The following is a 27,624-nucleotide window of genomic DNA, read 5'->3' as shown; positions in this document are numbered from 1 at the left end:
ACAACAGAAATAAGAAACAAAATTGTAAAAATAAGTCTTTAAATATTATCATAATATATATAAGAATCTTCTAAGTCTTTAAACATTATCATAATGTAGTGTATTTAAGAACCTATCTTCATATAAATATTAAATATGAATATGTAAAAAAAAAAAAAACTTTCAAAACAAAAAAATACTAAACAAATACTGTAAAATATAAAAACAAATCAATGTACCTAAGAAACAGAGTAAACCATTACATTATCAACATTGTTATCAATAAATACAGAAAAGTAGTTTGATCCAGCTACAGTATTGAGTTAACATTCGTAACTCGCATAAAGAAGGATCAAAATGTTTATTCTATTTATATACATAATCATATATTTAATTGGTATAAAGACATTTTTAAAAATGCCAATGAATAGATTAACCGAAAACCTAGAGGATTGAAAAAATTTAATTTCCATACTGTATTTATTCAAAATACTTGATACAGTATAAGGTGTTGGTTGAAAACTTAGTACATAAAGATCTATTGGATTAGACACTAATGAGTCAGACCAGTTGGACAAATTTAAAGTTGGGTATCACTTTAACGTTGTTTTCTTTTCAGAATGAACAATTTAATATTTGGCTTAGCCACTACCTTATTTATTGTTAAATTCACTATTCCATAATTCTTGTTACAGACAGGAACAGTATGACTCAGTATTATTATGGCAACAATAAATTTCCTTATAATGTATTATATATATTGTATAGTACAAAACAATATGGCATATGCTATAAATTAATGTATATAAAATAAATAAATGACAAAGAAAAAGTAGAAGGAAAAACATGAAATATGATATTTTGATTACAAAATAAATTTTTGAATATACTTACCTGGTGAATATATAATAGCAGACGTCTCCGGCGGCTCGACAGAAAAACACAAAAACTCGCGAGCGATCGCTATGAAGGTTGCGGGTGTGCCCACTAGCGCCAACTATCGGCCATATACCGCATATACATGTAAACAGCTCCAGTTCTTCTCATCCCGCTGTATTCACCGGGTAAGTATATTCAAAAATTTATTTTATAATCAAAATATCATTTTTAAATATTTAACTTAGCCGGTGAATATATAATAGCTGATTCACACCCATGGTGGTGGGTAGAGACCAGTATTAATACAGTTTACAGCGTATATGCTTCGAGTTTTTGACAGTTATATCATAACAAAACCCAAATATATATAAGTACCTGATAAGGAAGTTGACTTAGACGATTACTCTGCCTTGTTAGTCTGTCTTCCTCACGAAGCCCAGCCATCCTCTTAGGATGCTGAAAGACTCCCAGGAGCTGAAGTATCAAGGGCGGCAACCCATACAACAGGACCTCATCAAACCCCTAATCTGGGCGCTCTCAAGAAATGACATTTGACCACCCGCCAAATCAACCAGGATGCGAAAGGCTTCTTAGCCTTCCGTACAACCCAAAAACAAGATTAAAAACATTTCAAGAGACAGATTAAAAGGATATTGGAATTAAGGGAATGTAGTAGTAGAACCCTCACCCACTACTGCACTCGCTGCAACGAATGGACCCAGTGTGTAGCAGTCCTCATAAAGAGTCTGGACATCTTTTAAGTAAAATGACGCGAATACGGACTTGCTTCTCTAAAAGGTCGCGTCCATAATACTTCGCAGAGATCTATTTTGCTTAAAGGCCACGGAAGTTGCTATAGCTCTTACTTCGTGCGTCTTAACTTTAAGCAAGCATCGGTCTTTTTCATTCAAGTGAGAATGAGCCTCTCGGATTAAAAATCTGATAAAATATGACAAAGCATTCTTTGACATAGGTAATGATGGTTTCTTAACTGAGCACCATAAGGCCTCAGATCCACCTCGTAAGGACTTAGTACGAGCTAAGTAGAACTTAAGAGCTCTAACTGGACACAGTACTCTTTCAAGTTCGTTGCCTACGATCTCTGACAGGCAAGGTATATCAAAAGACTTAGGCCAAGGACGAGAAGGCAGTTCATTTTTGGCTAGGAAACCAAGTTGAAGTGAACATGTGGCTTTCTATGTGGAAAAGCCGAAGGCATGAATTTCACTGACCATTTTAGCCGAAGCCAAGCACACTAGGAAAAGCGTCTTGAGGGTGAGATCCTTCAGGGAGGCTGAATGTAATGGCTCAAACCTGTCTGACATCAGGAACCTTAGGACCACGTCTAAGTTCCATCCAGGAGTTGCCATACGACGTTCCTTAGAGGTCTCGAAAGACTTAAGGAGATCTTGGAGATCTTTATTGTTGGAAAGATCTAAGCCTCTATGTCTAAAGACCGAAGCCAATATGCTCCTGTAGCCCTTAATAGAGGGTGCTGAGAGGGAGCGAACATTTCTCAGATGTAAAAGAAAATCTGCGATTTGGGCTACAGAGGTACTGGAAGAGGACACAGATGCTGACTTGCACCAGTCTCGAAAGACTTCCCACTTCGACTGGTATACTCTGATGGTAGAATCTCTCCTAGCTCTCGCAATTGCACTGGCTGCCTCCTTCGAAAAGCCTCGAGCTCTTGAGAGTCTTTCGATAGTCTGAAGGCAGTCAGACGAAGCGCGGGGAGGCTTTGATGAACATTCTTTACGTGGGGCTGACGTAAGAGATCTACCCTTAGAGGAAGACTCCTTGGAATGTCTACCAGCCATTGAAGTACCTCGGTGAACCACTCTCTCGCGGGCCAGAGGGGAGCAACCAACGTCAACCTTGTCCCTTCGTGAGAGGCGAACTTCTGCAGTACCTTGTTGACTATCTTGAATGGTGGGAATGCATATAAGTCCAGGTGAGACCAGTCCAGTAGAAACGCGTCTATGTGGATCGCCTCTGGATCTGGGACTGGTGAGCAATAGATCGGTAACCTTTTGGTCAACGAGGTGGCAAAGAGGTCTATGGTGGGTTGACCCCAAGTCGCCCAAAGACTCTTGCACACGTCCTTGTAGAGGGTCCATTCCGTGGGTATCACCTGACCCCTCCGACTGAGACAGTCTGCCAAGACGTTCAAGTCCCCCTGGATGAATCTCGTCAACAGGGAGATGCCTCGATTTTTTGACTATATGAGAAGGTCCCTTGTGATCACGTAGAGCGTGTGGGAGTGAGTGCTTCCTTGCTTGGAGATGTACGCCAAAGCTGTGGTGTTGTCTGAGTTGACCTCTACCACTTTGTTTCGAAGAATGCTTTCAAATTTCATCAAGGCCAAGTGGACTGCTAATAGCTCCTTGCCGTTGATGTGCATGCTCTTCTGAACTGAGGTCCACAGACCCGAGCATTCCCGACCGTCCAGGGTCGCACCCCAACCCAAATCCGACGCGTCTGAGAACAACACGTGGTTTGGGTTCTTGACTGCTGGGGACAGTCCCTCTCTCAGACTGATATTGCTGTCCCACCAGTTCAGGCATGCTTTTACTGGTTCGGAGACTGGGATTGATACCGTCTCTAAAGTCTTGCCCTTGTTCCAGTGAGAGGCTAAATGGAACTGGAGAGGCCGAAGGTGTAGTCTCCCTAGCGAGACAAACTGCTCCAGGGATGAGAGAGTCCCTACGAGACTCATCCAACTCCTGACTGAACAATGTTCTCTTTTCAGCATTAGTTGGACTTTGAGCAGGGCTTGTTCTATTCGGGTGGCAGACGGAAAAGCCCGAAAAACTGGACTGCGAATCTCCATCCCCAAATATAGAATAGTCTGGGATGGGATCAGTTGGGACTTTTCTAAGTTGACCAAAAGTCCCAACTCCTTGGCCAGACCCAACGTCCAATGTAGATCCTGCAGACAGCGATGACTGGACGATGCTCTGAGAAGCCAGTCGTCCAATTACAGGGAGGCTCGGATTCCCGATAGATGAAGGAATTTTGCCACATTCCTCATGAGCCTCGTAAACACGAGAGGAGCACGACTGAGGCCAAAGCACAGGGCTCGAAACTGGTACACCACATTCCTGTAAACAAACCTCAGAAACGGTTGGGAATCCGGGTGTATAGGAATGTCGAAGTACGCATCTCGTAGGTCGAGAGAGACCATCCAGTCTCCCTCTCTGACCGCTGCTAAGACGGACTTCGTGGTCTCCATCGTAAATTTTGTTTTCGTAACAAAAACGTTGAGCGCACTGACGTCTAGCACCGGCCTCCAACCTCCTGTATGCTTTGGGACTAGGAAGAGACGGTTGTAAAACCCCGGTGATTGAAGGTCCGAGACTTTCACCACCGCTCCCTTCTCTAGCAACAGAGACACTTCTTGATTTAGGGCTTGTCTCTTTGACTCCTCTCGGTACCTGGGAGAGAGGTCTATGGGAGTTGTTACTAGAGGAGGTTTGCGTAAAAACGGTATTTTGTACCCCCTCTTTGAGCAACAGAACAGACTCTTGGTCTGCACCCCTCTTCTCCCAGGCCTGCCAGAAGCTGTTCAATCTGGCCCCTACCGCTGTCTGAGGCTGTGGGCAGTCAGACTCTGCCACGGGAGGACTTGGCTCCTCTCTTCTTACCTCTCTTTCCCTCGGCACGAGAGCCTCCCCTGCTGGGAGCTCTGCCACGAAAGGGCGGGATAAATCTAGACGCAGGAGTCTCGATCCTGGGTCTCACAGCAAAGGATGAAGAAGGAGCCCCTTTGCGAGCAGAGGACGCCATCAGGTCATGTGTGTCCTTCTGCACAAGCGAAGCAGCTATATCCTTAACCAGCTGTTGTGGAAACAAGGCAGCCGATAAGGGAGCAAAGAGCAGTTCCGATCTCTGACAGGGAGTAACTCCTGCTGAAAGGAAAAAGCAAAGGGTTTCTCTCTTCTTCAAGACTCCTGACATAAAGGTGGAGGTGAGCTCATTGGAGCCATCGCGGATGGCTTTGTCCATACAGGACATGATAAGTAAGGATACATCTTGGTCGGCAGACGAGATCTTCCTACTTAATGCTCCTAAAGACCAATCAAGAAAGTTAAAAACTTCAAAGGCCCTGTATACACCTTTAAGTAGATGGTCAAGGTCAGAGGAGGACCAACAAATCTTCGAGCGTCTCATGGCCAGGCGACGGGGAGAGTCTACGAGGCTTGAGAAGTCACCCTGGGCAGAGGCAGGGACTCCCAAGCCGAAAACTTCTCCCGTGTCATACCAGACGCTCGATCTAGAAGCAAGCTTAGAAGGTGGGAAGGCAAAGGCCGTCTTCCCCAAACTCCTCCTGGTATCCAACCAGTCGCCTAGAAGACGTAAAGCCCTCTTAGAAGAGCGAGAAAGCACTAGCTTAGTAAAGGCAGGCTTGGTAGCAGCTAAGCCTAGAGCAAACTCAGACGGAGGCGAACGAGGAGCAACCGCAACAAAATGATCTGGAAAAAGATCCTTGAAAATCATCATGATCTTCTTAAAATCCATCGAAGGTTGAACAGCCTTAGGTTCATCTACATCTGAAGGATTATCATCAGGATGAGGATCAGCAACTTCCTCATCTGAAGGAACCCCGTCCGACAACTGATGAGTCTCAAGCAAGGGAGAGACCTGCCTTGGTGGCAATGCTTGACAAGCAGAGTCCACACGCACAGGAGCATCAGTAGCAGTCCAGGACGCTACGTCATGTAACTGCTTAACGGACTGACTAGCAACAACAACAGGAGCGGGAGGACGCTCGACGTCCACTCGAGACTGCCTTGACTGCCTAGAATGAGCAGTCAAAACAACTCTTGACTGCGGTGCTTGACGCTCAACATCAAAACAAGTCAACTTCGCTGGTTGGCGAACGTCCTGAACGTCAACACGAGCATGCGGCAGCGGCTGAACGTCCACAAGCCGCTGAAAGTCAACACGGGACTGCATCGAGTGAGGCTCTACGACACGTGACTGACGTGACTTTGTAACGTCAACGTCAACAGGACGAGCAAAGGCTCGTTTGGGCGGCTGACGGCCAGGATCTCGATCAGCTAAACGGCGAGGATCATCGTGAACCTGCTCAGCAGTAAAGTCCTCCATAAGAGAGGTAAGCTTATTCTGCATATCTTGCAGTACAACCCATTTAGGATCAACGGGAGTGGGTGCGGTTCGAGACGAGGGTAACGTCTGTGACTGCAAAACATTGCCTACACTAAGACTCTCGGAGCCTGTGTTACGCTTCTGTTTAGGCGGCGAGCAGTCTTCCGATGACTGCACAGGGTCAGAGCTGTCCCAATGGCTACAACCAGGATGCTGGACCTGTCCTGAAGGGACTGACTTTCGCTTTAAGGGTCTCGAAACCTTGCTCCACGGTTTCTTACGCGAGAAGCCTTCGGATGACGAGGAGAAAACCACCTTGCTCGTCTTATGGTAGGGGCAGTCTTGACGAGACACGCCCGAAACCATAGAGGGAACGTCTGTTCGTTGGTTAAAGCCTCTCGAACCCATAAGTCCTACGACATTACTTCTCCCTGGGGCATGGGAGCTTGCAAGAGGTCTCGGACTAGGCGAACGACAGGCACGAACAGACGAACCCTCGGTCTTAACACTGATAACACTTTGCACACTAATCACTTTATCCCCACGATTTTCTAATGTGGCACTCTGACACTTTAACTCTTTTACATCCGCCATGAGTTGATTACGGTCCGTAGCTAACGATTCAACTCTCTCGCCCAAAGCTTGAATGGCACGTAACATATCCCGCATTGATGGTTCATGAGTGCTAGTAGAGGGTTCAGGCACAACTACTACTGGGGAAGGATTAGGTTCAGGGGCATGGGAGGAGGAAAATTCTAACGATCTAGAGGAACTTCTCCTCACCCTATCTCTCTCTAGCTTACGAGAATACTTATCAAACTCTAGCCAGTCGAATTCCGAAAGTACCACGCACTCATCACACCGATCTCCTAATTGACAGGTTTTACCCCGACAATTAGAACACACAGTATGTGGGTCGAGAGAGGCCTTTGGAAGACGTTTGTTACAATCCCTAGCATTACATTTACGAAATTTAGGAATTGGAGAAGGGTCAGCCATTTTGAAAAGTCAAAGAAAGTCCAAAAACAATCCAAAGTCATCAACAATTAAATCTATCCAAAAAAGAGTTCAAGAGTTTAAACTGAAGATAAAACACCTGCACTGCGAAAGTTCAAACCAAAAAGAAGTACTTCACCAAGACTGTTGAAAAACTCCAGGTTAACAGCGAGTAATGGAATCAACTTGTCGATCAGACCGACAGAGAAGAACTGGAGCTGTTTACATGTATATGCGGTATCGGGCCGATAGTTGGCGCTGATGGGCACACCCGCAACCTTCATAGCGATCGCTCGCGAGTTTTTGTGTTTTTCTATCGAGCCGCCGGAGACGTCAGCTATTATATATTCACCGGCTAAGTTAAATATTTAAAAAATCTTCATATTGTCATGAAAATTTTGGGGGTAGCCAACATAAAATGAAAGAACAAAGGGGTACTTTACTTCTCTTTGCTCCTCCCAGCCTAAAGAGGTATTCAGCCGAGTTTGGTTGGTACTGCTAGGGTGCCACAGCTCACTCAAAACCCCTTATCCACCAAAAATTAAGCTTCATATGCTGAATCCACTATTGCTACTATCTCTGCAAACAGCAGAGCCTATCAGAACTGTGTCACAATCGCGCCCCATTCATTCCTAATTCTAGTAGACACTTTTGCCTCTCTCACACCTAACCTCCTAACACCTAGAGCTTTCTTCACTCCATCCATCCAACCATACCTTGGCCTTCTCCCATCAAATCTTGCAATCATCACCTTCTTCAGCAGATGGCCATTTTCCATTCTCTCTAAATGGTCAAACTACCTCAACCCATTCATTTCCACTGTAGCTGCTAATTCATTTCTTGCACCTGTTCTCACCCTCACCACTTCGTTCCTAACCCTATCTAATCGAGATACACCAGCCACACTCCTCAGACACTTCATCTCGAACGCATTCAAATTCTGTCTCTCCGTCACTTTCATTCTCCACAACTCTGATCCATACACCGCAGTAGGTACATTAATTTTATCATACAAAGTTCTTTACATTCATTCCTAACCCTTTATTCTTTACCACTACTTTCACTGGCCCTAACACTTTACATCCTCCATTCCCTCCCTGACATACATCTGATTCCACTCCACCATTTGCAAGGAAAGCAGACTCCAAGGACTTAAAACTTCTCTACTTCCTCTAAGTAACTCTCCAATCAACATGACATTCATCCTAGCACCAACCTCCCTTCTCGGGCATCTCATAACCTTACGCTTACCCACATTAACTCGCAATTTCCTATTCTCACACACACTCCCATACTCTGTCACTAATCGGCCTCTCCTCTGAGTCTGCAACCAATACCATATCATCTGCAAACAAGAACTGATTCACCTCTCACTCATGATCACTCTCATCTATCAGTTTCAATCCTCAACCAAGCACTCGAGCATTCACCTCTCTCACAACTCCATCAACAAACAAATTGAACAATCATGACAACATCACACATCCCTCTCTTAGTCCCACTCTCACTGGAAACCACTCACTCACTTCATTCCCTATCCTAACACACTTCACTGCCTAAGTATATAAACTCTTCACTGCTTACAACCTTCCACCAATTCCATACATCATCATCACATTCCACATCACTTTCTTATCAACTCTATCAAAAGCTTTCTCCAGATCCATAAAGGCAACATGCACCTTAACCTTTGGTCAATATCTCGCACATAGCTGCCTAACTGTAAAAATCTGGTCCCCTACCTCTTCTAAAATCACCCTGCACTTTAAGATTGCATCCCCTGTTTTATCCTTAATAATATCAATTAGAACTCTACCACCTACTTTTCCAAAGTTTGTATTATGTGTAAGAACAGATATTTTGAATAACCATGGGAAATATAAAAAAAAAACACATGTGCTTTGCTTTAATATTATTATCCACAACAACTGCACTATCTAACACCTACATCAAGTAATATATACATCATAAAGTATCAGTTCTACATACCTCAAGATCTGAGTCTGAAGCTTCAGCAGCCTCTTTTTCATCTATAGTTGTATATTCTATATCAGAATACTCACTATCACTGTCCTGAGCCATCTTGGCTTCAACACACCTGAAAAACATTTAACTAATTATTACACAGACATTGATATATCTGTAAATTCTTATTCAATTTGCATTTATTACTTTAGTTACCATAACTACCAATACATTTATAGTATTCATCACTGGTGTACCAAAGTGCTGCATTACATAATCTGAATGTCCAACTAAACATCAAACATTTTTTAAGTAATTTGTATTCGTCCTAATATTACTGTATTACTATTATTACAATTATTATATTTACTATACTGTACTAGCTTAGCAACAACCCTAATTGAAAAACCAGGATGCTCCAACAGAGAATATAACCTAATGAGAGAAGAAAATATGACATATCTAGAAATAATTTGTATTTTTTCAGGTTATAGAAACCTGGAGCTCTTTATGTAAGAGCATTCATTTTGGCGGAGCTGAACCTAGCCGTTAAAGCTTTTGCGGAGTAACTAACCTCCGCTAGTTAACATGGGAAGTAGCAGGGTAGGCTAGCCAACCCAATCACACCAACATTCGCGACTGACCGTCACTTTTGCAATTTCTGCACGACTTCTACGGGTAAGTGATTGCGAGACCAATGTGTGTGAAGAGCTCCAGGTTTGTATAACAATGAATATGTTATTTTCATTAGTAAAATAAATTTTTGAATATACTTACCCGGTGATCATATAGCTGTCAGCTCTGCTGCCCGACAGAAAAACCTAAGGACGAAATACGCCAGCGATCGCTATACAGGTGGGGGTGTACATCAACAGCGCCATCTGTCGAGCAGGTACTCAAGTACTCCATGTCAACACAGAACCAATTTTCTCCTCGGCCCACTGGGTCTCTATTGGGGAGGAAGGGTGGGTCCTTTAATTTATGATCACCGGGTAAGTATATTCAAAAATTTATTTTACTAATGAAAATAACATTTTTCAATATTAAACTTACCCGGTGATCATATAGCTGATTCACACCCAGGGGGGTGGGTAGAGACCAGCATATATGTTAACATTAAGAGCTAAGTATTTCGTATTTCATTTTAGCAGTTATTCAAAATAACAAACATAAAAATGTTATTTTTATTAGTAAAATAAATTTTTGAATATACTTACCCGATAATCATGTAGCTGTCAACTCCGTTGCCCGACAGAATTCTATGGAGGGATACGCCAGCTATCACAATACTAGAAGGGGGTGTACTAACCAGCGCCACCTGTGGCCAGGTACTCAAGTACTTCTTGTTGACACCTCCTCAATTATTCCTCGGTCCACTGGTTCTCTATGGGGAGGAAGGGAGGGTCGATTAAATCATGATTATCGGGTAAGTATATTCAAAAATTTATTTTACTAATAAAAATAACATTTTTCAATATTAAACTTACCCGATAATCATGTAGCTGATTCACACCCAGGGGGGTGGGTGAAAAACCAGTGTACAAGACTAAAGGATAGCTAAGTATCCCGTATTTCATATAATCAGTTATCCACAATAACAATGAAATAATAAGTACCTGGTAAGGAAGTCGACTTGAACCGTTACTCTGCCTTTAATAAGATCGTCTTCCTTACTGAGCGCACCGTTCCTCTTGGGAGGCTGAATCAACTCAAAGGTGCTAAAGTATACAGGGCTGCAACCCATACTAAAGGACCTCATCACAACCTTTAACCTCGGCGCTTCTCAAGAAAGAATTGACCACCCGCCAAATCAACAAGGATGTGGAAGGCTTCTTAGCCGACCGTACAACCCATAAAAAGTATTCAAGAGAAAGGTTAAAAGGTTATGGGATTATGGGAATGTAGTGGCTGAGCCCTCGCCTACTACTGCATTCGTTGCCACGAATGGTCCCAGGGTGTAGCAGTACTCGTAAAGAGACTGGACATCTTTGAGATAGAATGATGCGAACACTGACTTGCTTCTCCAATAGGTTGCATCCATAACACTCTGCAGAGAATGGTTCTGTTTGAAGGCCACTGAAGTAGCCACAGCTCCCACTTCATGTGTCCTTACCTTCAGCAAAGCAAGGTCTTCTTCCTTCAGATGAGAATGTGTTTCTCTAATCAGAAGCCTGAATAGTAAGAAACTGAGTTCTTAGAACTTGGAAAAGAAGGTTTCTTGATAGCACACTATAAGGCTTCTGATTGTCCTTGTAAAGGTTAAAGACCTTTTTAGATAGTACCTAAGAGCTCTAACTGGGCAAAGTACTCTCTTCAGATCATTCCCCACCAAGTTGGACAGGCTTGGGATCTCGAACGACTTAGGCCAAGGACGTGAAGGAAGCTCGTTTAGCAAAAACCGAGCTGCAAGGAACATGTAGCCGTTTCAGATGTGAAAACAATGATCCTGCTGAAGGCGTGGATCTCACTTACTCTTTTAGCTGTTGTCAAGCACACGAGGAAAAGAGTTTTTAATGTGAGGTCCTAAAAAGAGGCTGATTGGAGAGGTTCAAATCTTGATGACATAAGGAACCTTAGGACCACGTCTAGATTCCAGCCTGGAGTGGACAACCGACGTTCCTTTGAGGTCTCAAAAGACCTAGGGAGGTCCTGTAGATCTTTGTTGGTGGAAAGATCCAAGCCTCTGTGGCGGAAAACCGCTGCCAACATACTTCTGTAACCCTTGATCGTAGGAGCTGAAAGGGATCTTACTTTCCTAGATATAACAGGAAGTCAGCAATCTGGGTTACAGTGGTACTGGTTGAGGAAACTGCATTGGTCTTGTACCAGCTACGGAAGACTTCCCCTTGAGACTGATAGATTCTGAGAGTGGATGTACTCCTTGCTTTGGCAATCGTTCTGGCTGCCTCCTTCGAAAAGCCCCTAGCTCTTGAGAGTCTTTCGAAAGTCTGAAGGCAGTCAGACGAAGAGCGTGGAGGATTGGGTGTACCTTCTTTACGTGAGGTAGACTTAGAAGGTTCACTCCTAGAGGAAGAGTCCTGGGAATGTCGACCAGCCATTGCAGTACCTCTAAGAACCATTCTCTCGCGGACCAGAGCGGAGCCAACCAACGTCAGCCGTGTCCCTTTGTGAGAGGAGAACTTCTGAAGTACCCTGTTGACAATCTTGAACGGCGGGAATGCATACAGGTCGAGATGGAACCAATCCAGCAGAAAAGCATCCACGTGAACCGCTGCTGGGTCTGGAATCGGAGAACAATACAACAGGAGTCTCTAGGTTATCGAGGTAGTGAACAGATCTATGGTTGGCTGACCCCACAGGGCCCAAAGTCTGTTGCAAACATTCTTGAGAAGGGTCCACTCTGTGGGGATGACCTGACCCTTCCGTCTGAGGTGATCTGCCATGACATTCATACCGCCCTGAATGAACCTCGTTACCAGTTAGCTTTCGATCTTTAGACCAGATGAGTAGGTCCCTTGCGATCTAGAACAACTTCCACGAAAGAGTCCCTCCCTGCTTGAAGATGTAAGCCAGGGCTGTGGTGTTGTCAGAGTCCACCTCCACCACTTTGTTAAGCTGGAGGGACTTGAAGTTTATCAAGGCCAGAATAACCGCCAACAACTCCTTGCAATTGATGTGAAGTGTCCTTTGCTCCTGATTCCATGTTCCCGAGCATTCTTGTCCGTCCAAAGTCGCACCCCAGCCCGTGTCTGATGCGTCCGAGAGGAGACGGCGGTCGTGTTTCTGAACAGCCAAAGGTAGACTTCCTTGAGAAGAAAGCTGTTCTTACACCACGCGAGAGAAGACCTCCTCTCTTCGGAAACAGGAACTGAGACCGTCTCTAGCGTCATGTCCTTTATCCAGTGAGCAGCTAGATGATACTGAAGGGGGGGGAGGTGGAGTCTCCCTAACACGATGAACAGGGCCAGCGATGAAAGTGTCCCTGTTAGACTCATCCACTACCTGACTGAGCATCGGTTCCTTCTCAGCATGCTCTGGATGCATTCTAGGGCTTGGAAGATCCTTGGGGCCGACGGAAAAGTCCGAAAAGCTCGACTCTGAAGATCCATACCCAAGGAGACAATGGTCTGGGATGGAACGAGCTGAGACTCCTCAAAATTGACCAGGAGGCCCAGTTCCTTGGTCAGATCCATAGTCCATTTGAAAATCTCCAGACAGCGACGACTTGTGGGAGCTCTTAAAAGCCAGTCGTCTGACGGAGCCGGACACAAGATCATGGTACTGCTGCACAGTCTGTGAACTGTCAATCATGGGCAAGCGAGGAAGTACAGTGACAACCCGAATCTGTCTAGACTGTCTGGGTCGTACAGACAACTCCTTATCGGGTTGCTGAGGTTGCCGCACTGCGTCACAACAAGTCACTTCTGTTGGTTGTTGAACGTCTTCCCCGTGACACATTGACTCCGTAAACAAAAAATCCTCTAACAAGGACTAAGCTTGGACTGCATGTCTTGCAACACAGCTCAAGGTCTATGGGAGCAGGTGTGGTAACAGACGGGATTAGCGACTGAAGTGGAACCATTACCTTCCCTGAAAGCATGTTACGCTTAAATAAAAGTCCATAGGAGGCTATGCAGCTAAAGGCTCCCTCCAAATGACAGAGTCCTCAAGGGAATAGCAGAAGGAGGGAGAAAAGAACTTTCTCATCTACAGGGACCATATCCTAGAAAAGCTAAGTTCTCTCAGTGAGGGTTCACTGGTGCAAAAGCAGCAGACTAGAAGGCAACGTTATGAAACTGCTTGACAGTCTAGTGAGTTGGCAACAACCAAAGATGTGTGACTGAGAAGCATGCGGTAAGGTATGCAGAGCATGTTGTATGCAGAGTATGCTGTATGCAGAGCATGCTGAATGTAGAGCATGTTGTATGCAGAGCATGCTGAATGCAGAGCATGCTGTATGCAGAGCATGTTGTATGCAGAGCATGCTATATGCAGAGCATGCTGTATGCAGAGCATGTTGTATGCAGAGCATGCTGAATGCAGAGCATGCTGTATGCAGAGCATGTAGTATGCAGAGCATGTAGTATGCAGAGCATGCTGTAAGCAGAGCATGCTGTATGTAGAGCATGCTGTAAGGTAAGCAGAGCGTGTGCATGGCGTTTAACATTTCTCAGAAATTCCATGACCAGTGCTAGAGTGCTTTATGCATGCTTGCATGGGGTTTAAATATCAACATAATATTTACCTTACATTCATAACTCATGATTCATATTTTTTGCCATATTCTGCGATATTGTTAAAAACATATTGCAAGGAATACAAATATATTTTTATAAGTAACACAAATAACCTCCATTATCATAAGGTTTGAAAATGGAGGTAAGGTATGCTGAACAGCAGAGTCAGAACGAGCTGGAACAACAATAGTTGAGGTTTCCTCTTCAAGACTCTGTTGAGGGAACACCTGAGGCTCAGTCTGCAAAGGCTGATCAAAGGAAGTAGCAGAAGGTAGGCGCATGGGTGGAGGAGGCTGACTCCTGGCATGAGTGGCTGAACCCAAGGGTTGCGCTTGCTGAGCGGTTGGCGGAAGCGGAGTAGCAAGTTCCTGTTCCTGTGGTGTGAGCGGAGCGCGATGAGGTAGAGGCTGCGCAGAACAAGGTAAATGTCTCGCAAGCTGAGGCTCCTGAGGCGCAAGGCTAAGGTGTAGTGGTGCTTGCCTTGTGGAGGGTTGAGCTCGCTGCAGCGAGAGCTGAGGAGACTGACTCAAGGACGGGAGAGGTTGTTGTACCTCAACCGAGTGTTGCATCACTGGTGGAGCAGCAAGTGGAGGCGGAGGAAGAGAGGTATAATCCTCCTGATCCCATTGTAAAGGTTGCCTTAAAGAAGGCGGAGGCTGAGCACCACTGGGAACAGCCAACTCAGAACGTGGCTCAACATCGTACGCCTGGCAGGTGGTACTGCGATCAGGCGGAGCGAGCGCAGGCGGAGGAAGAGAGGTATAATCCTCCTGATCCCATAGTAAAGGTTGCCTTAAAGAAGGCGGAGGCTGAGCACCACTGGGAACAGCCAACTCAGAACGTGGCTCAACATCGTACGCCTGGCAGGTGGTACTGCGATCAGGCGGAGCGAGCGCAGGCGGAGGGAGTGTAGGCGGAGGCGGAGGCGCAACACTCTCAGCCCGACACTCACGCATCAAGACCGAAAGTTGTGACTGCATGGACTGCAGTAGAGTCAACTTGGGGTCGGCAGACACTAAGGTCTGCTGAGGTAAAGCCTTAACAGCAGAGATCTGTTGCGGCAGAACCTTACTCCTCTTAGGCGGAGTGCATTCAACTGATGACTGAGGAGAGTCAGAGCTAACCCAAAGACTGCATCCGGGTTGTTGAACTCTAACTTCGTACGTCTGGCATAGGTCTGGACTTATGTTTAAGAGGTATTGAGACCTGAGACCAGCGTTTTCTCCCCTAAATTTCTTCTGCAGACGAGCAAAATAAGGGCTCAATCGTCTGCGGGTGGGAGTGACGGTCTCAGTAAGACACGCCCACAACCACCGAGGATACTTCTGTGCGCCGATCAAGGCCTGCTGCACCCTTTTGTCCTTCGACATTGCTTCTCCCCTGGGCTTGGGAGCTTGCAAGAGGTCCCGGACTGGGAGAACGACTGGCGCGCACAGAAGAATCCTCACGCACAACACTGACACACTTTGCGCTAATCACTTATCACTTTGATTTTCTGTTTGCACTTATTTCACTGAACTCGAAACTTTAAGTGGTTTGTACCTGAAACACGCAATTCTATCCTTTCTCAAAAGTTAGTAATTGCGAAAACAGAATTACAATGTAACAGAAAAATCTAATGAAAGATAAATAATTCAGTGGCTGGAAAGAGACTAAACCCTAGATCACTCTAGAAACGTTTACTTTCTTCCCCTAAAGAGACTAGGGAGAAGAGCAAAAAACGATAACAACGTTACTCGTACGCCTGGCAGGCTTGAATGAAACGTTTACTCTTTCTCCCTCCGTCTCTATCTCTCTCTCTCTCTCTCTCTCTCTCTCTCTCTCTCTCTCTCTCTCTCTCTCTCTCGACTTAGAACCTGAGAGAAGAGCCCAATCATATATATCGTTAAAACATATTATTGTTAAAGGAAAAAACTGAAATATTTCCCAAAATGAAAAGTTCCTTTATTAGGATTAAAACCATTAAGTTAAGAAAGAATGAACAAAACGTTAGACACGGTTACTCTTACTGCAATGTGAAACCGTGAAAATTCTTTCTCTATCGTAACGATAGAGTGCAAGTTGAACGTTCTGAACGTCAACAACTGCAGAGACAAAACAAAACGTTAGTTCAACTTTGAAAACAGTACTAGACTATCAAAGAAATTCTTTCAAAGACATTAATAGCATAATATGTTAACAGGTAAAACCGAAATGACGGGCTCAATGTTAATTAACTTCGGTACTAAGAAAAGACCGCCTACAATTAGGAAGGTCGAATATAAACAAATATAAAAAATTAATTTTAATAAGTTTATAAAAAAAGGAAGTTAATCGAAGAGGCCTATAAGAGGCGGAGAGATATAAAATAAATCTATAACTTTTGTCAAGCAAAATTAAGAAAGAGAGTCTATACTCTCTTAGACACCAACACTTCCGTCTAAGGGAAGGGTCGGCCATTTAAAGGTGAAAGAGAGTTCATACTCTCTTCGTCACCATAATTAATCAAATTAATTCCAAAAGCTAACTAAGCTAATATAGAAGTTTCCAGTAAAGCGACAGCCGAAATCAAAGAGAAATACTTCACCAAAGTCGTGAAAATACTCCAAGAACATAAGCGTATCCCAGAACGTCTTGCCGGAAGCACGACAGAGGAATAATTGAGGAGGTGTCAACAAGAAGTACTTGAGTACCTGGCCACAGGTGGCGCTGGTTAGTACACCCCCTTCTAGTATTGTGATAGCTGGCGTATCCCTCCATAGAATTCTGTCGGGCAACGGAGTTGACAGCTACATGATTATCGGGTAAGTTTAATATTGAAAATTAATAAGTACCTGGTAAGGAAGTCGACTTGAACAATTACTCTGCCTTTTTAAGTACGTCTTCCTTACTGAGCCTCGCGATCCTCATAGGATGCTGAGCGACTCCTAGGAGCTGAAGTATGAAGGGTTGCAACCCATACTAAAGGACCTCATCAAAACCTCTAATCTAGGCGCTTCTCAAGAAAGAATTTGACCACCCGCCAAATCAACCAGGATGCGAAAGGCTTCTTAGCCTTCCGGACAACCCAAAAAACAACAATAAAAAACATTTCAAGAGAAAGATTAAAAAGGTTATGGGATTAGGGGAATGTAGTGGTTGAGCCCTCACCCACTACTGCACTCGCTGCTACGAATGGTCCCAGGGTGTAGCAGTTCTCGTAAAGAGACTGGACATCTTTAAGGTAAAATGATGCGAACACCGACTTGCTTCTCCAATAGGTTGCATCCATTACACTCTGCAGAGATCTGTTTTGTTTGAAGGCCACTGAAGTTGCGACAGCTCTAACTTCATGTGTCCTTACCTTCAGCAAAGCATGGTCCTCCTCATTCAGATGGGAATGAGCTTCTCGAATCAAAAGTCTGATATAATAAGAAACTGCATTCTTCGACATAGGTAAAGAAGGTTTCTTAATGGCGCACCATAAAGCTTCTGACTGACCACGTAATGGTTTAGTACGTCTCAAATAGTACTTAAGAGCTCTTACAGGGCATAGTACTCTTTCTTGTTCATTTCCAACCAAATTAGCAAGGCTTGGAATATCGAACGATTTGGGCCAAGGACGAGAAGGAAGTTCGTTTTTGGCTAAAAAACCAAGCTGTCAGGAACATGTAGCCGTTTCAGATGTAAATCCAATGTTCCTGCTGAAGGCGTGTATCTCACTGACTCTTTTAGCTGTTGCTAAGCAGACGAGGAAAAGAGTCTTCAAAGTGAGATCTTTAAAAGAGGCTGATTGAAGTGGTTCGAACCTTGCTGACATAAGGAACCTTAGTACCACGTCTAAGTTCCAACCTGGTGTGGCCAACCGACGCTCCTTCGAGGTCTCAAAAGACTTAAGGAGGTCCTGTAGATCTTTGTTGTTGGAAAGATCTAAGCCTCTGTGACGGAAGACTGCTGCCAACATGCTTCTGTAACCTTTGATCGTGGGAGCTGAAAGGGATCTTTCCTTCCTTAGGTATAAAAGGAAGTCAGCTATCTGAGTTACAGAGGTACTGGTTGAGGATACTGATTTCGACTTGCACCAGCTTCGGAAGACTTCCCACTTCGACTGGTAGACTTTGAGAGTGGATGTCCTCCTTGCTCTAGCAATCGCTCTGGCTGCCTCCTTCGAAAAGCCTCTAGCTCTCGAGAGTCTTTCGATAGTCTGAAGGCAGTCAGACGAAGAGCGTGGAGGCTTGGGTGTACCTTCTTTACATGCGGCTGACGCAGAAGGTCCACTCTTAGAGGAAGTGTTCTGGGAACGTCTACTAGCCATTGCAGTACCTCGGTGAACCATTCTCTCGCGGGCCAGAGGGGAGCAACCAACGTCAACCTTGTCCCTTCGTGAGAGGCGAACTTCTGCAGTACTCTGTTGACAATCTTGAACGGGGGGAACGCATAAAGGTCTAGATGGGACCAATCCAGAAGAAAGGCATCTATGTGAACTGCTGCTGGGTCCGGAATCGGTGAGCAATAAATTGGGAGCCTCTTGGTCATCGAGGTTGCGAACAGATCTATGGTAGGCTGACCCCATAAGGCCCATAGTCTGTTGCAAACATTTTTGTGAAGGGTCCACTCTGTTGGGATGATTTGACCCTTCCGGCTGAGGCGGTCTGCCATGACATTCATGTCGCCTTGAATGAACCTCGTTACTAGGGATATGTTTCGATCTCTTGACCAGGTGAGGAGGTCCCTTGCGATCTCGTACAACGTAATCGAATGAGTCCCTCCTTGCTTGGAGATGTACGCCAAGGCTGTGGTGTTGTCGGAGTTCACCTCCACCACCTTGCCTAGAAGGAGGGACTTGAAGCTTCTCAAGGCCAGATGAACTGCCAGTAGCTCCTTGCAGTTGATGTGCAACGTTCTTTGATCCGCATTCCACGTGCCCGAGCATTCCCGACCGTCCAATGTCGCACCCCAGCCCGTGTCCGATGCGTCCGAGAAGAGAAGGTGGTCGGGGGTCTGAACAGCCAGTGGCAGACCCTCCCTGAGGAGAATGTTGTTCTTCCACCAAGTCAGTGAAGACTTCATCTTCTCGGAAATAGGAACCGAGACCGCTTCTAGCGTCTTGTCCTTTCTCCAGTGAGCAGCTAGGTGAAATTGAAGGGGTCGGAGGTGGAGTCTCCCTAACGTGATGAACTGGTCCAGTGATGAAAGCGTCCCTATCAGACTCATCCACTGTCTGACTGAACATCGGTCCTTCTTCAGCATGTTCTGGATGCATTCTTGGGCTTGACTGATTCTGGGGGCCGACGGAAAAGCCCGAAAAGCTTGACTCTGAATCTCCATTCCTAGGTATACTATAGATTGGGATGGGACGAGTTGGGACTTTTCCATATTGACCAGGAGACCCAATTCCTTGGTCAGATCCAGAGTCCACTTTAGATTCTCCAGACAGCGACGACTTGACGCAGCTCTTAAAAGCCAGATGTCCAAATAGAGGGAGGCTCTGATGTTTGCTAAATGCAGGAATTTGGCAATATTCCTCATCAGTTTGGTAAAAACTAGAGGTGCCGTGCTTAGGCCAAAGCACAGGGCTTGGAACTGGTATACAACCTTCCCGAAAACGAACCTTAGAAAAGGTTGGGAATCTGGGTGGATGGGGACGTGAAAGTAAGCGTCCTTTAGGTCTAACGAGACCATCCAGTCTTCCTTCCTGACCGATGCTAGAACCGACTTTGTCGTCTCCATGGTGAACGTCTGCTTTGTGACAAAGACATTCAGAGCACTGACGTCTAGCACCGGTCTCCACCCTCCTGTCTTCTTCGCCACTAAGAAGAGACGGTTGTAGAAGCCCGGGGATTGATGGTCCCGGACTATGACTACCGCTCCCTTTTGTAGTAAGAGAGACACCTCTTGCTGTAAAGCTAGTCTCTTGTCCTCCTCTCTGTACCTGGGAGAGAGGTCGATGGGAGTTGTTGCTAGAGGGGGCTTGCGCAAGAATGGAATCCTGTACCCCTCTCTGAGTAACTTCACAGACTGTGCGTCTGCGCCCCTGTTCTCCCAGGCCTGCCAGTAGTTCTTGAGCCTGGCTCCCACTGCTGTCTGAAGAAGGTGGCAGTCAGACTCTGCCTCTAGAGGACTTGGAACCCTTCTTCTTACTCCCACGTTGACTTCCGGCACGAGCACCTCCTCTGCTGGAGGCTCTGCCACGAAAGGGCAGAATGAACCTTGACGCTGGAGTGTCCATCCTGGGTCTAGGCACGGAGGGCAAAGGGTTGGCTTTGCGTGCGGATGACGCCACCAGGTCGTGAGTGTCTTTCTGGATCAAGGAGGCGGCAATCTCCTTGATCAACTCTTCAGGGAAGAGACACTTCGAGAGCGGAGCAAACATAAGTTCCGACTTTTGACATGGGGTGACTCCAGCTGACAAGAAGGAGCAAAGGTGATCCCGCTTCTTGAGGACCCCAGACACGAAAGAAGCCGCAAGCTCACTAGAACCATCCCGTATGGCTTTGTCCATGCAGGACATAATGAGCATGGAAGTCTCCTTATCAGAAGGGGAGGTCTTCCTGCTCAACGCTCCCAAACACCAGTCCAAGAAGTTAAAGACTTCGAATGCACGGAAAACTCCTTTCATAAGATGGTCCATATCCGAAGGAGTCCAGCAAATCTTGGAGCGTCTCATAGCTAGCCTGCGGGGAGAGTCTACCAGACTTGAGAAGTCGCCCTGGGCAGAGGCAGGAACTCCCAAGCCGAGAACTTCTCCCGTGGCATACCAGACGCTAGATCTGGAAGCAAGCTTGGCCGGGGGAAACATGAAGGTTGTCTTCCCAAGTTGCTTCTTGGACTGCAACCACTCTCCCAGTACCCTTAAAGCTCTCTTGGACGAGCGAGCGAGTACGAGCTTCGTAAAGGCAGGTGCTGCTGACTGCATGCCTAAAGCGAACTCAGAGGGAGGCGAGCGTGGTGCTGCAGACACAAACTGATCTGGATATAAATCCTTGAACAGTGCAAGCACTTTCCTAAAGTCTAAGGAGGGAGGCGTGGTCTTGGGTTCGTTGATGTCCGAGTGTTGGTCGTCAAGATGTGCAGCTTCGTCATCATCAGAGAGTCCGTCGTCTGAATGTTGAGGAGGAAGAGGCAAAGGAGTAGGTAAAAGCTGGACGGCTGAGTCCGGCAGCACGGGTGCATGCGTGGCTGCACTGGACCCAACGTCATGCAACTGTTGGTCCGTCTGAGAACTGGCAACAACTGAGTGGGGGCGCACAGCGTCTACTCCTGACTGTGGTCGGATAGCAGAGAACACCGTGGGTTGCGGAGGCTGACGCACCGCGTCAAAACACGGCAACTTAACTCCACCCTCCTGTTGTTGTGGTAGCACACGAACGTCAACGGAGGGTTCCGTGCGTCTGTGAACGTCAACATGCGTCTGGCAGGGTCGACTGCGCATGGGTGGAGGAGCTCTCACAGCTGGAGTGTGGGAGCAGGCAGCCTCAGCGTCTGCTGGGCGCACAACCGTGGTAGGTTGTAGGCTAACGGGTGCAGCGTCAACCTTCTCCGCACGATACTCCTGCATAAAGGAAGCTAGCTGAGTCTGCATAGACTGCAGCAAAGACCACTTAGGGTCTACAGCAGCTGGTGCGGCAACAGACGGAGTTACTGCCTGTTGCGGTACCACTTTGCTTCTCTTAGGAGGTGTGCAGTCGTCGGAAGACTGCAGCGAGTCCGAACTGACCCAGTGGCTACACCTGGGCCGTTGGACTTGCTCGGAAGGGACCTTGCGTTTAAGAGGCCGTGAGACCTTGGTCCATCGTTTCTGGCGTGAAACCTCTTCCGCAGACGAGGAATGAACGGGCTCACTCGTCTTCTTGTGGGTGGGACGATCTAGGCAAGATACGTCCGAAACCACGGAGGGAACGTCTGTCCGCTGATTAAAGCCTGTCGAACCCTTTGGTCGTACGACATTGCTTCTCCCCTGGGCTTGGGAGCTTGCAAGAGGTCCCGGACTGGGAGGACGACAGGCACGAACAGACGCACCCTCATGCGTAACACTGACACTTTTCACTGCACAAACACTCACTTCACTTCCCACTGCACTCTTACCTTTCAACTCCCTGACGTCAGCCATGAGTTGATTGCGGTCATTCGCCAATGACTCGACTCTCTCACCTAGAGCCTGGATGGCACGCAACATATCTGCCATCGAAGGTTGATGAGAGCTAGCAGGGGGGTCGGGTGCAACCACTACAGGGGAAGGAATAGGTTGTGGGGCATGGGGAGAGGAAAAATCAATTGAGCGAGACGAACTCCTCCTGATCCTATCCTTCTCTAGCCTACGTGCATATTTCAGGAATTCTTGAAAATCGAATTCCGAAAGCCCAACGCATTACTCACATCGATCTTCCAATTGACAGGCTTTACCCCTACAATTGGAACAAATGGTGTGAGGATCGATAGAGGCCTTCGGAAGACGCCTTGAACAGTCCCTAGCGCTACACTTCCTGTACTTGGGGACTTGAGAAGGGTCAGACATCTTGAATTAGTCAAAGGGGGGGAATTCAAAATCTATCCAAGTCGTCAACAAATAATCCAAAATCCAATAAAAGAATGCAAGGAAGTATTGAAGATAACTTCTGCACAGCGATAGCTAATAACCAGAAATGAATACTTCACCAAATAACGTGAAAATCAATCCAGAAAACAACAGCGTATTTAGTAGGTCTTGCCGGTGGCACGACAGAGAGAAAATTGGTTCTGTGTTGACATGGAGTACTTGAGTACCTGCTCGACAGATGGCGCTGTTGATGTACACCCCCACCTGTATAGCGATCGCTGGCGTATTTCGTCCTTAGGTTTTTCTGTCGGGCAGCAGAGCTGACAGCTATATGATCACCGGGTAAGTTTAATATTGAAAAATAAATTTTTTTCCAAATTTGTCAATTGTTCCAGCACAACATACAAACCTTCCATTCCTTACCTAGAAGACCCCTCTAGGTAGGAGGAAGTCCTAAAACCAACTGAGGCTCTGTGCTTCACACTAGCTGTTTAGAGGGCACCCTGTCACCTCATTATCCTTATAGGATGACAGTCTGGACTATCAGTGTTTGATGTAGAATTTAGCAATGTGACTTGAACAGGCAAGCATAAAGTTGGAACTAAGCTCCTCACTTAACCTAGACATTGCCTGTCTCCACCTCACATGGAGCACGGGGACATAAGAAACATATACAGGATACATACATCAGGGTGCACAAAGCAGTTAGGCAAGGTCAGCTTACAGAGTTCCTCGGACACTGCGCCGCAAGAGGGGGAGGATGAAATAGGAAGTGACCAGTCACTAACAAATTCAACCTAGCCTTACTCGAGGGTAACATCTGCCCTCAACCAACTGCTACTTGTCCCACAAGGTTCCCGAGGTGTTTTAGACCATGGTTTGAGCAGCCACAACAGAGTCTAATGAGAATGTGTCTATGCTCCTGTGGATTATGTCTTGCAGGTAGTGGGCAGTGAATGTCGTTGGCCATTTCCATGCTGGCATGCCAGCTTGCAATGCCTGCATCACAGAGAATTTCTGAGGGAATGTACTAACATTCGACATCGTGTGCAAGGGGACGTCAATCAGAAGATGAGAGGTCTGATGGAATGACTCTCTCGATCACCTGTCTGATCCAGGAAATAATAGAGTTCTTCATGATCTTCCTTTTGGTTAGTTCCGTGCTTACTAAGAGCCTGGTGATCTGGAGACTGACTCTTGCCATTCTTTTTAAGGATCAGAGAGGCGAGAGCTCGAAAAGCACAGCTCTATCAGTTCTTACAGTTAATTAATCTACCTGTGTGCGCGTTCGCGAATCGAGAGCTATTATAGCGTGGTGGCATGTGCACACTTGCTGTGAACAAACTCTTATACCTGAGGATCGCACCAAGCAAGGTAAAGCTCGCCTTAGCACCAGAACCGGCAATGTGTATACCTGTGCACACTCGCTGTGAACGCAATACAGTATTCTACCCAAGTATCGTGCTTAAGAATAGTACCAGAATAGGAGTTAAGCATTTGCAAGTCACAATCTAATGACCCGCGAACATTAGCATCACACTCATAAGGTATAGCAAACTTGTCTGACTCAAGCAGATGAACTCTCCCTATACCCTCCTAGGAAGTATGGCTCTCAACACTGCACGTGACTTGTACGCTTGCTCCCTTATGAGTGCGTCCAGGAGAGGAGCTCTCCTCCCCTCCATATCTCCTGCAGGAGAAAGGCGAGCTATCCGTCTCTCCCCTAATGGAGAGGGAGGACTGAGGGCTGGGCACTTGCGCGCCGGCAGCAAAGCATGTTCTACCTCTTGCGAAATAGAAACCCCTGGCTTGGTCTCGCATCCATCTTGCTCCTCTGTACCCTATGGGCACGACAACAAGGGTGAAGACAAGAAGGCAACCATCTGTGCTTCGATGGACTGGAGCAGGGCATGGAAAAGTCTAACACTCTTCCGTGGTAAGCCCAGGGGAGGGGGGAACACTCAGGAGAAAGCTGTCTCTCCCGCAGGCGAGAGGGACAATCAACCCTTTTTGCTCCTGACGACATATCTCCTCGCAGGTGAGGAAACTGTCGAGCAGGAGCTGGTGGAGGGCTGTCTTTCCTCGGAAGGGGAGACCGCTCGACACCTGGAGGCGGACCTACAGGCTGCTCACTATGTTACTCCTCTAGCCGAGCGAACTCTGCCAAAAGATCAACTCCATGAACTGCCCTTGGAACATATCCGAAGCTAGTCCTTGGGATCGCGGGATCCCCTGATAAGTCGCTCCTAAGGAGTACGTGTCCTCAACTGTTCAAGCCCACTGCTGGAGCAGGGTGAACGTCGGGGCAAGCAGGAGGAGAGGTCTCGGCAACTGAGCGCGCACGAAACTCCTTCGGTACTGGACCTCTAGAGTATCGCGGGGGGAGATTGAGATCAAACCCTGGGGAGGATGTCTCCTCTCGCTGCACGCCAAATCGAAAGACCTCTTGCAACCATTCCTTGCACAGAGAACCCACAAGCCCCAAGGAAGGCCATGACATACGAACTGCGCAGTCCGAAAGAGACCTATGGCGGTGGCTGGTGCTGCTTCACTAGGGGAAGGAAAGGAGGCCCCGACACAGGGTCAGAAAAAAAATTTAACATGAGGCAAGTTTTTGTCCAACAAATTAAGTTGAGATCCAGTAGCTGAACACCAAACAGGAGAACAATACAGAACATGAAATGAAAGAATTGAAACATTTCTTCAGCATAGATTGATCACCAAAGTTCTTGAAAGACTTCGTCAATAAGACTATTACTGTATTTGCACGATTGTAGAAGAAAGACCAAATATCTTTCCCAAAAGTAAATTTTAAATCAAAAATCCCACTTACAATTATAAAGGAGCTGTATAAAGTTAATGAAACATCATCATATTGATGAACAAATGTCTTCGACCTGCTTACAATCATACGTTGAGTTTTGCTAGGATTTAACTTCATGCCCCAGAACTTGCATTATGCATTAATGTTAGCTACATTAGACTTCCCAAGTATTTATGTAAAATTCCCAGGTGTTTCACAACAGTCCTTTCTCCATACCCCTCTGCGCTCAGTTCATGCATAGCTACCATCACAAGACTATGTCACCCCAAGGGGAGTTCAATATATTTTGAAAATTATCTTAAGAGTAATTTCATGTATTTAGCTAACTGATTATATGTAAAACACACACTGTTCAGTATACAGCTATTGTTGCTCATCTAAAAGTAAAAAATTACGGAAATAATGAACCACATTGTTATGTTCACAGCACATCCATATACCGCTTGCCAAAACAGAGGGTCAATGAGATACTATCTATCTGCCAGCAAAGCCAGCAACGGCAGAACAAAGACCATCAATTTTGAGGGTACTGATATAAATTACAGAACAGGTAATTGTGATGAACCCTATAGTGTTCCAACTGGTTATTTGGAGTTTTTTTTTTATGAATTTCTGACCACTTATATTATTGGAAAACACCTGTTTTTAGTGTTTTCCCACTCATAAAACCAGGTTACCCATTGGGCTCCCCCTTAATTATTTCTATGTACAGTAGAGGGGTAGAAAAACTCATGAAAGGGTGGTTTAACACAACATTCGGAACTATTGTATAACAATGGACCGAACCTCCTACGTACATAGAACAAACCTAAACTAAATATAGGGAAATATTAATAATGGAACAATCACTTTTACAGCTTTAAAAACTGGGAACATGGCGACATTTATAGGGGGTTTAAAATATTTCTTTAAAATGATTTCTGGCAGAAATCCATCCTTTTTGAGTTATGATGGGTCGACTACCATAACTGAAAAGCCATGGTTTTGTGCTTGTTATCATCATCAATTACAATCGAAAAACCTTAAGATATAAAGGACCGCATACCAGTCTAACTACACAATATTCAAAATAACCTTTATAAAATTTTGTTGTTTCTTCCTGCCATCATCATAAAAACCAGTTATTGTAATAAAAAAAAAATCACCGTAATCAAATCCAAGCAGTGGTAATGAAACACAGACGAAACACTTGAGCTTTTGTTTGCCAGGACTTCTGGATGTATTGAAAACATGATTTTACCTTCCATTACCTCCTACTTAGTCAAGTCAAGATATTGATTTATTAGTTTTTGCTCTGCCGTATGGTAGCTTCATTCGTGATTAAACATGATCTCATTGATCCTATGTCCTGGCAAGTGGAACACATTTCGCTATGCACATTAGCCCTGTGGGCTATCATTTCGATAATGATTATCAATTATATAAACTTGTAATTTGAATACCTTGGTTATTATCACTCAGCAGTTGATGGATGTGAGAATTAAACGAATGCACTAGTAATGATTTATTGAAATATTCTGAATAAAATCGGAAAATTGTGCTAATGTATAATAAAACCAACTCCCCACCTAACCTAACCTAAAAGTCGCGTCCTTACCTACTTACCTAATGGGGGCTAACACCTGCTGGGGAACCCCCTTAGACTGCCGTATTCTTAGTGATAAGGTTAAAAATAAGAGTTATAGAGCATGGCTGTCATCATACATACACCTCCGACATTCATGATCTTAAATGGATAATATACATGGATAATATACATGGATCACGTATTTGGCTAGAAATTCAAGTACAGTACATATTTACCATAAAAAGTGTGGTATTATTGTACTGTATTACGGGGCAATGTAAGCTAAGAAAAAAACACTTTTTTTTTTTCTATCGAAAAAATTCCGCTCTCTTCGAAAATGACACTCGTTCCCGTCGCAAATGAATAGTTTCAGAAATATATATATATATATATATATATATATATATATATCTATATCCTATGATAATGGGGGGCACCCAGTGGGAACTCGGGGTTTTGGGTGGGGAAAACATACTGAGGAAACGGTATATGATGGTAAAACAAGCCTTTTCTTTTCTATACATTACCTTCCTGGATGTACAATAAACAGAGGAAAAAACAAAACAGTATGATTATAAACTTTGGAGGCGCCGTTGCAAAGGCTATGTCT

General features: G+C 45.5%; 1 protein-coding gene and 1 long non-coding RNA gene across 2 annotated transcripts in view; one reads left to right on the top strand and one right to left on the bottom strand.

Annotated features, from left to right (window-relative positions):
- Nucleotides 1-27,624, top strand: part of LOC137621237 (uncharacterized) — an 807,497-nt gene that overhangs the window by 197,407 nt on the left and 582,466 nt on the right. The gene's annotated exons all lie outside the window — the stretch shown is intronic.
- LOC137620789 (probable rRNA-processing protein EBP2 homolog) overlaps nucleotides 1-27,624 on the bottom strand; it is a 55,909-nt gene that overhangs the window by 26,058 nt on the left and 2,227 nt on the right. Inside the window, exon 2 of the mRNA XM_068351220.1 lies at nucleotides 8,956-9,064. Within this exon, the coding sequence (XP_068207321.1) occupies nucleotides 8,956-9,048 (93 nt within the window). The 5' untranslated portion in view covers nucleotides 9,049-9,064. The remainder of the gene's footprint in view (nucleotides 1-8,955; nucleotides 9,065-27,624) is intronic.

This window comes from Palaemon carinicauda, chromosome 27, assembly GCF_036898095.1.
Source record: "Palaemon carinicauda isolate YSFRI2023 chromosome 27, ASM3689809v2, whole genome shotgun sequence".
Lineage (NCBI taxonomy): Eukaryota > Metazoa > Arthropoda > Malacostraca > Decapoda > Palaemonidae > Palaemon > Palaemon carinicauda.
Note: the sequence above shows the minus strand (reverse complement) of the source record. Positions and strands in the feature narration are given on the sequence as shown.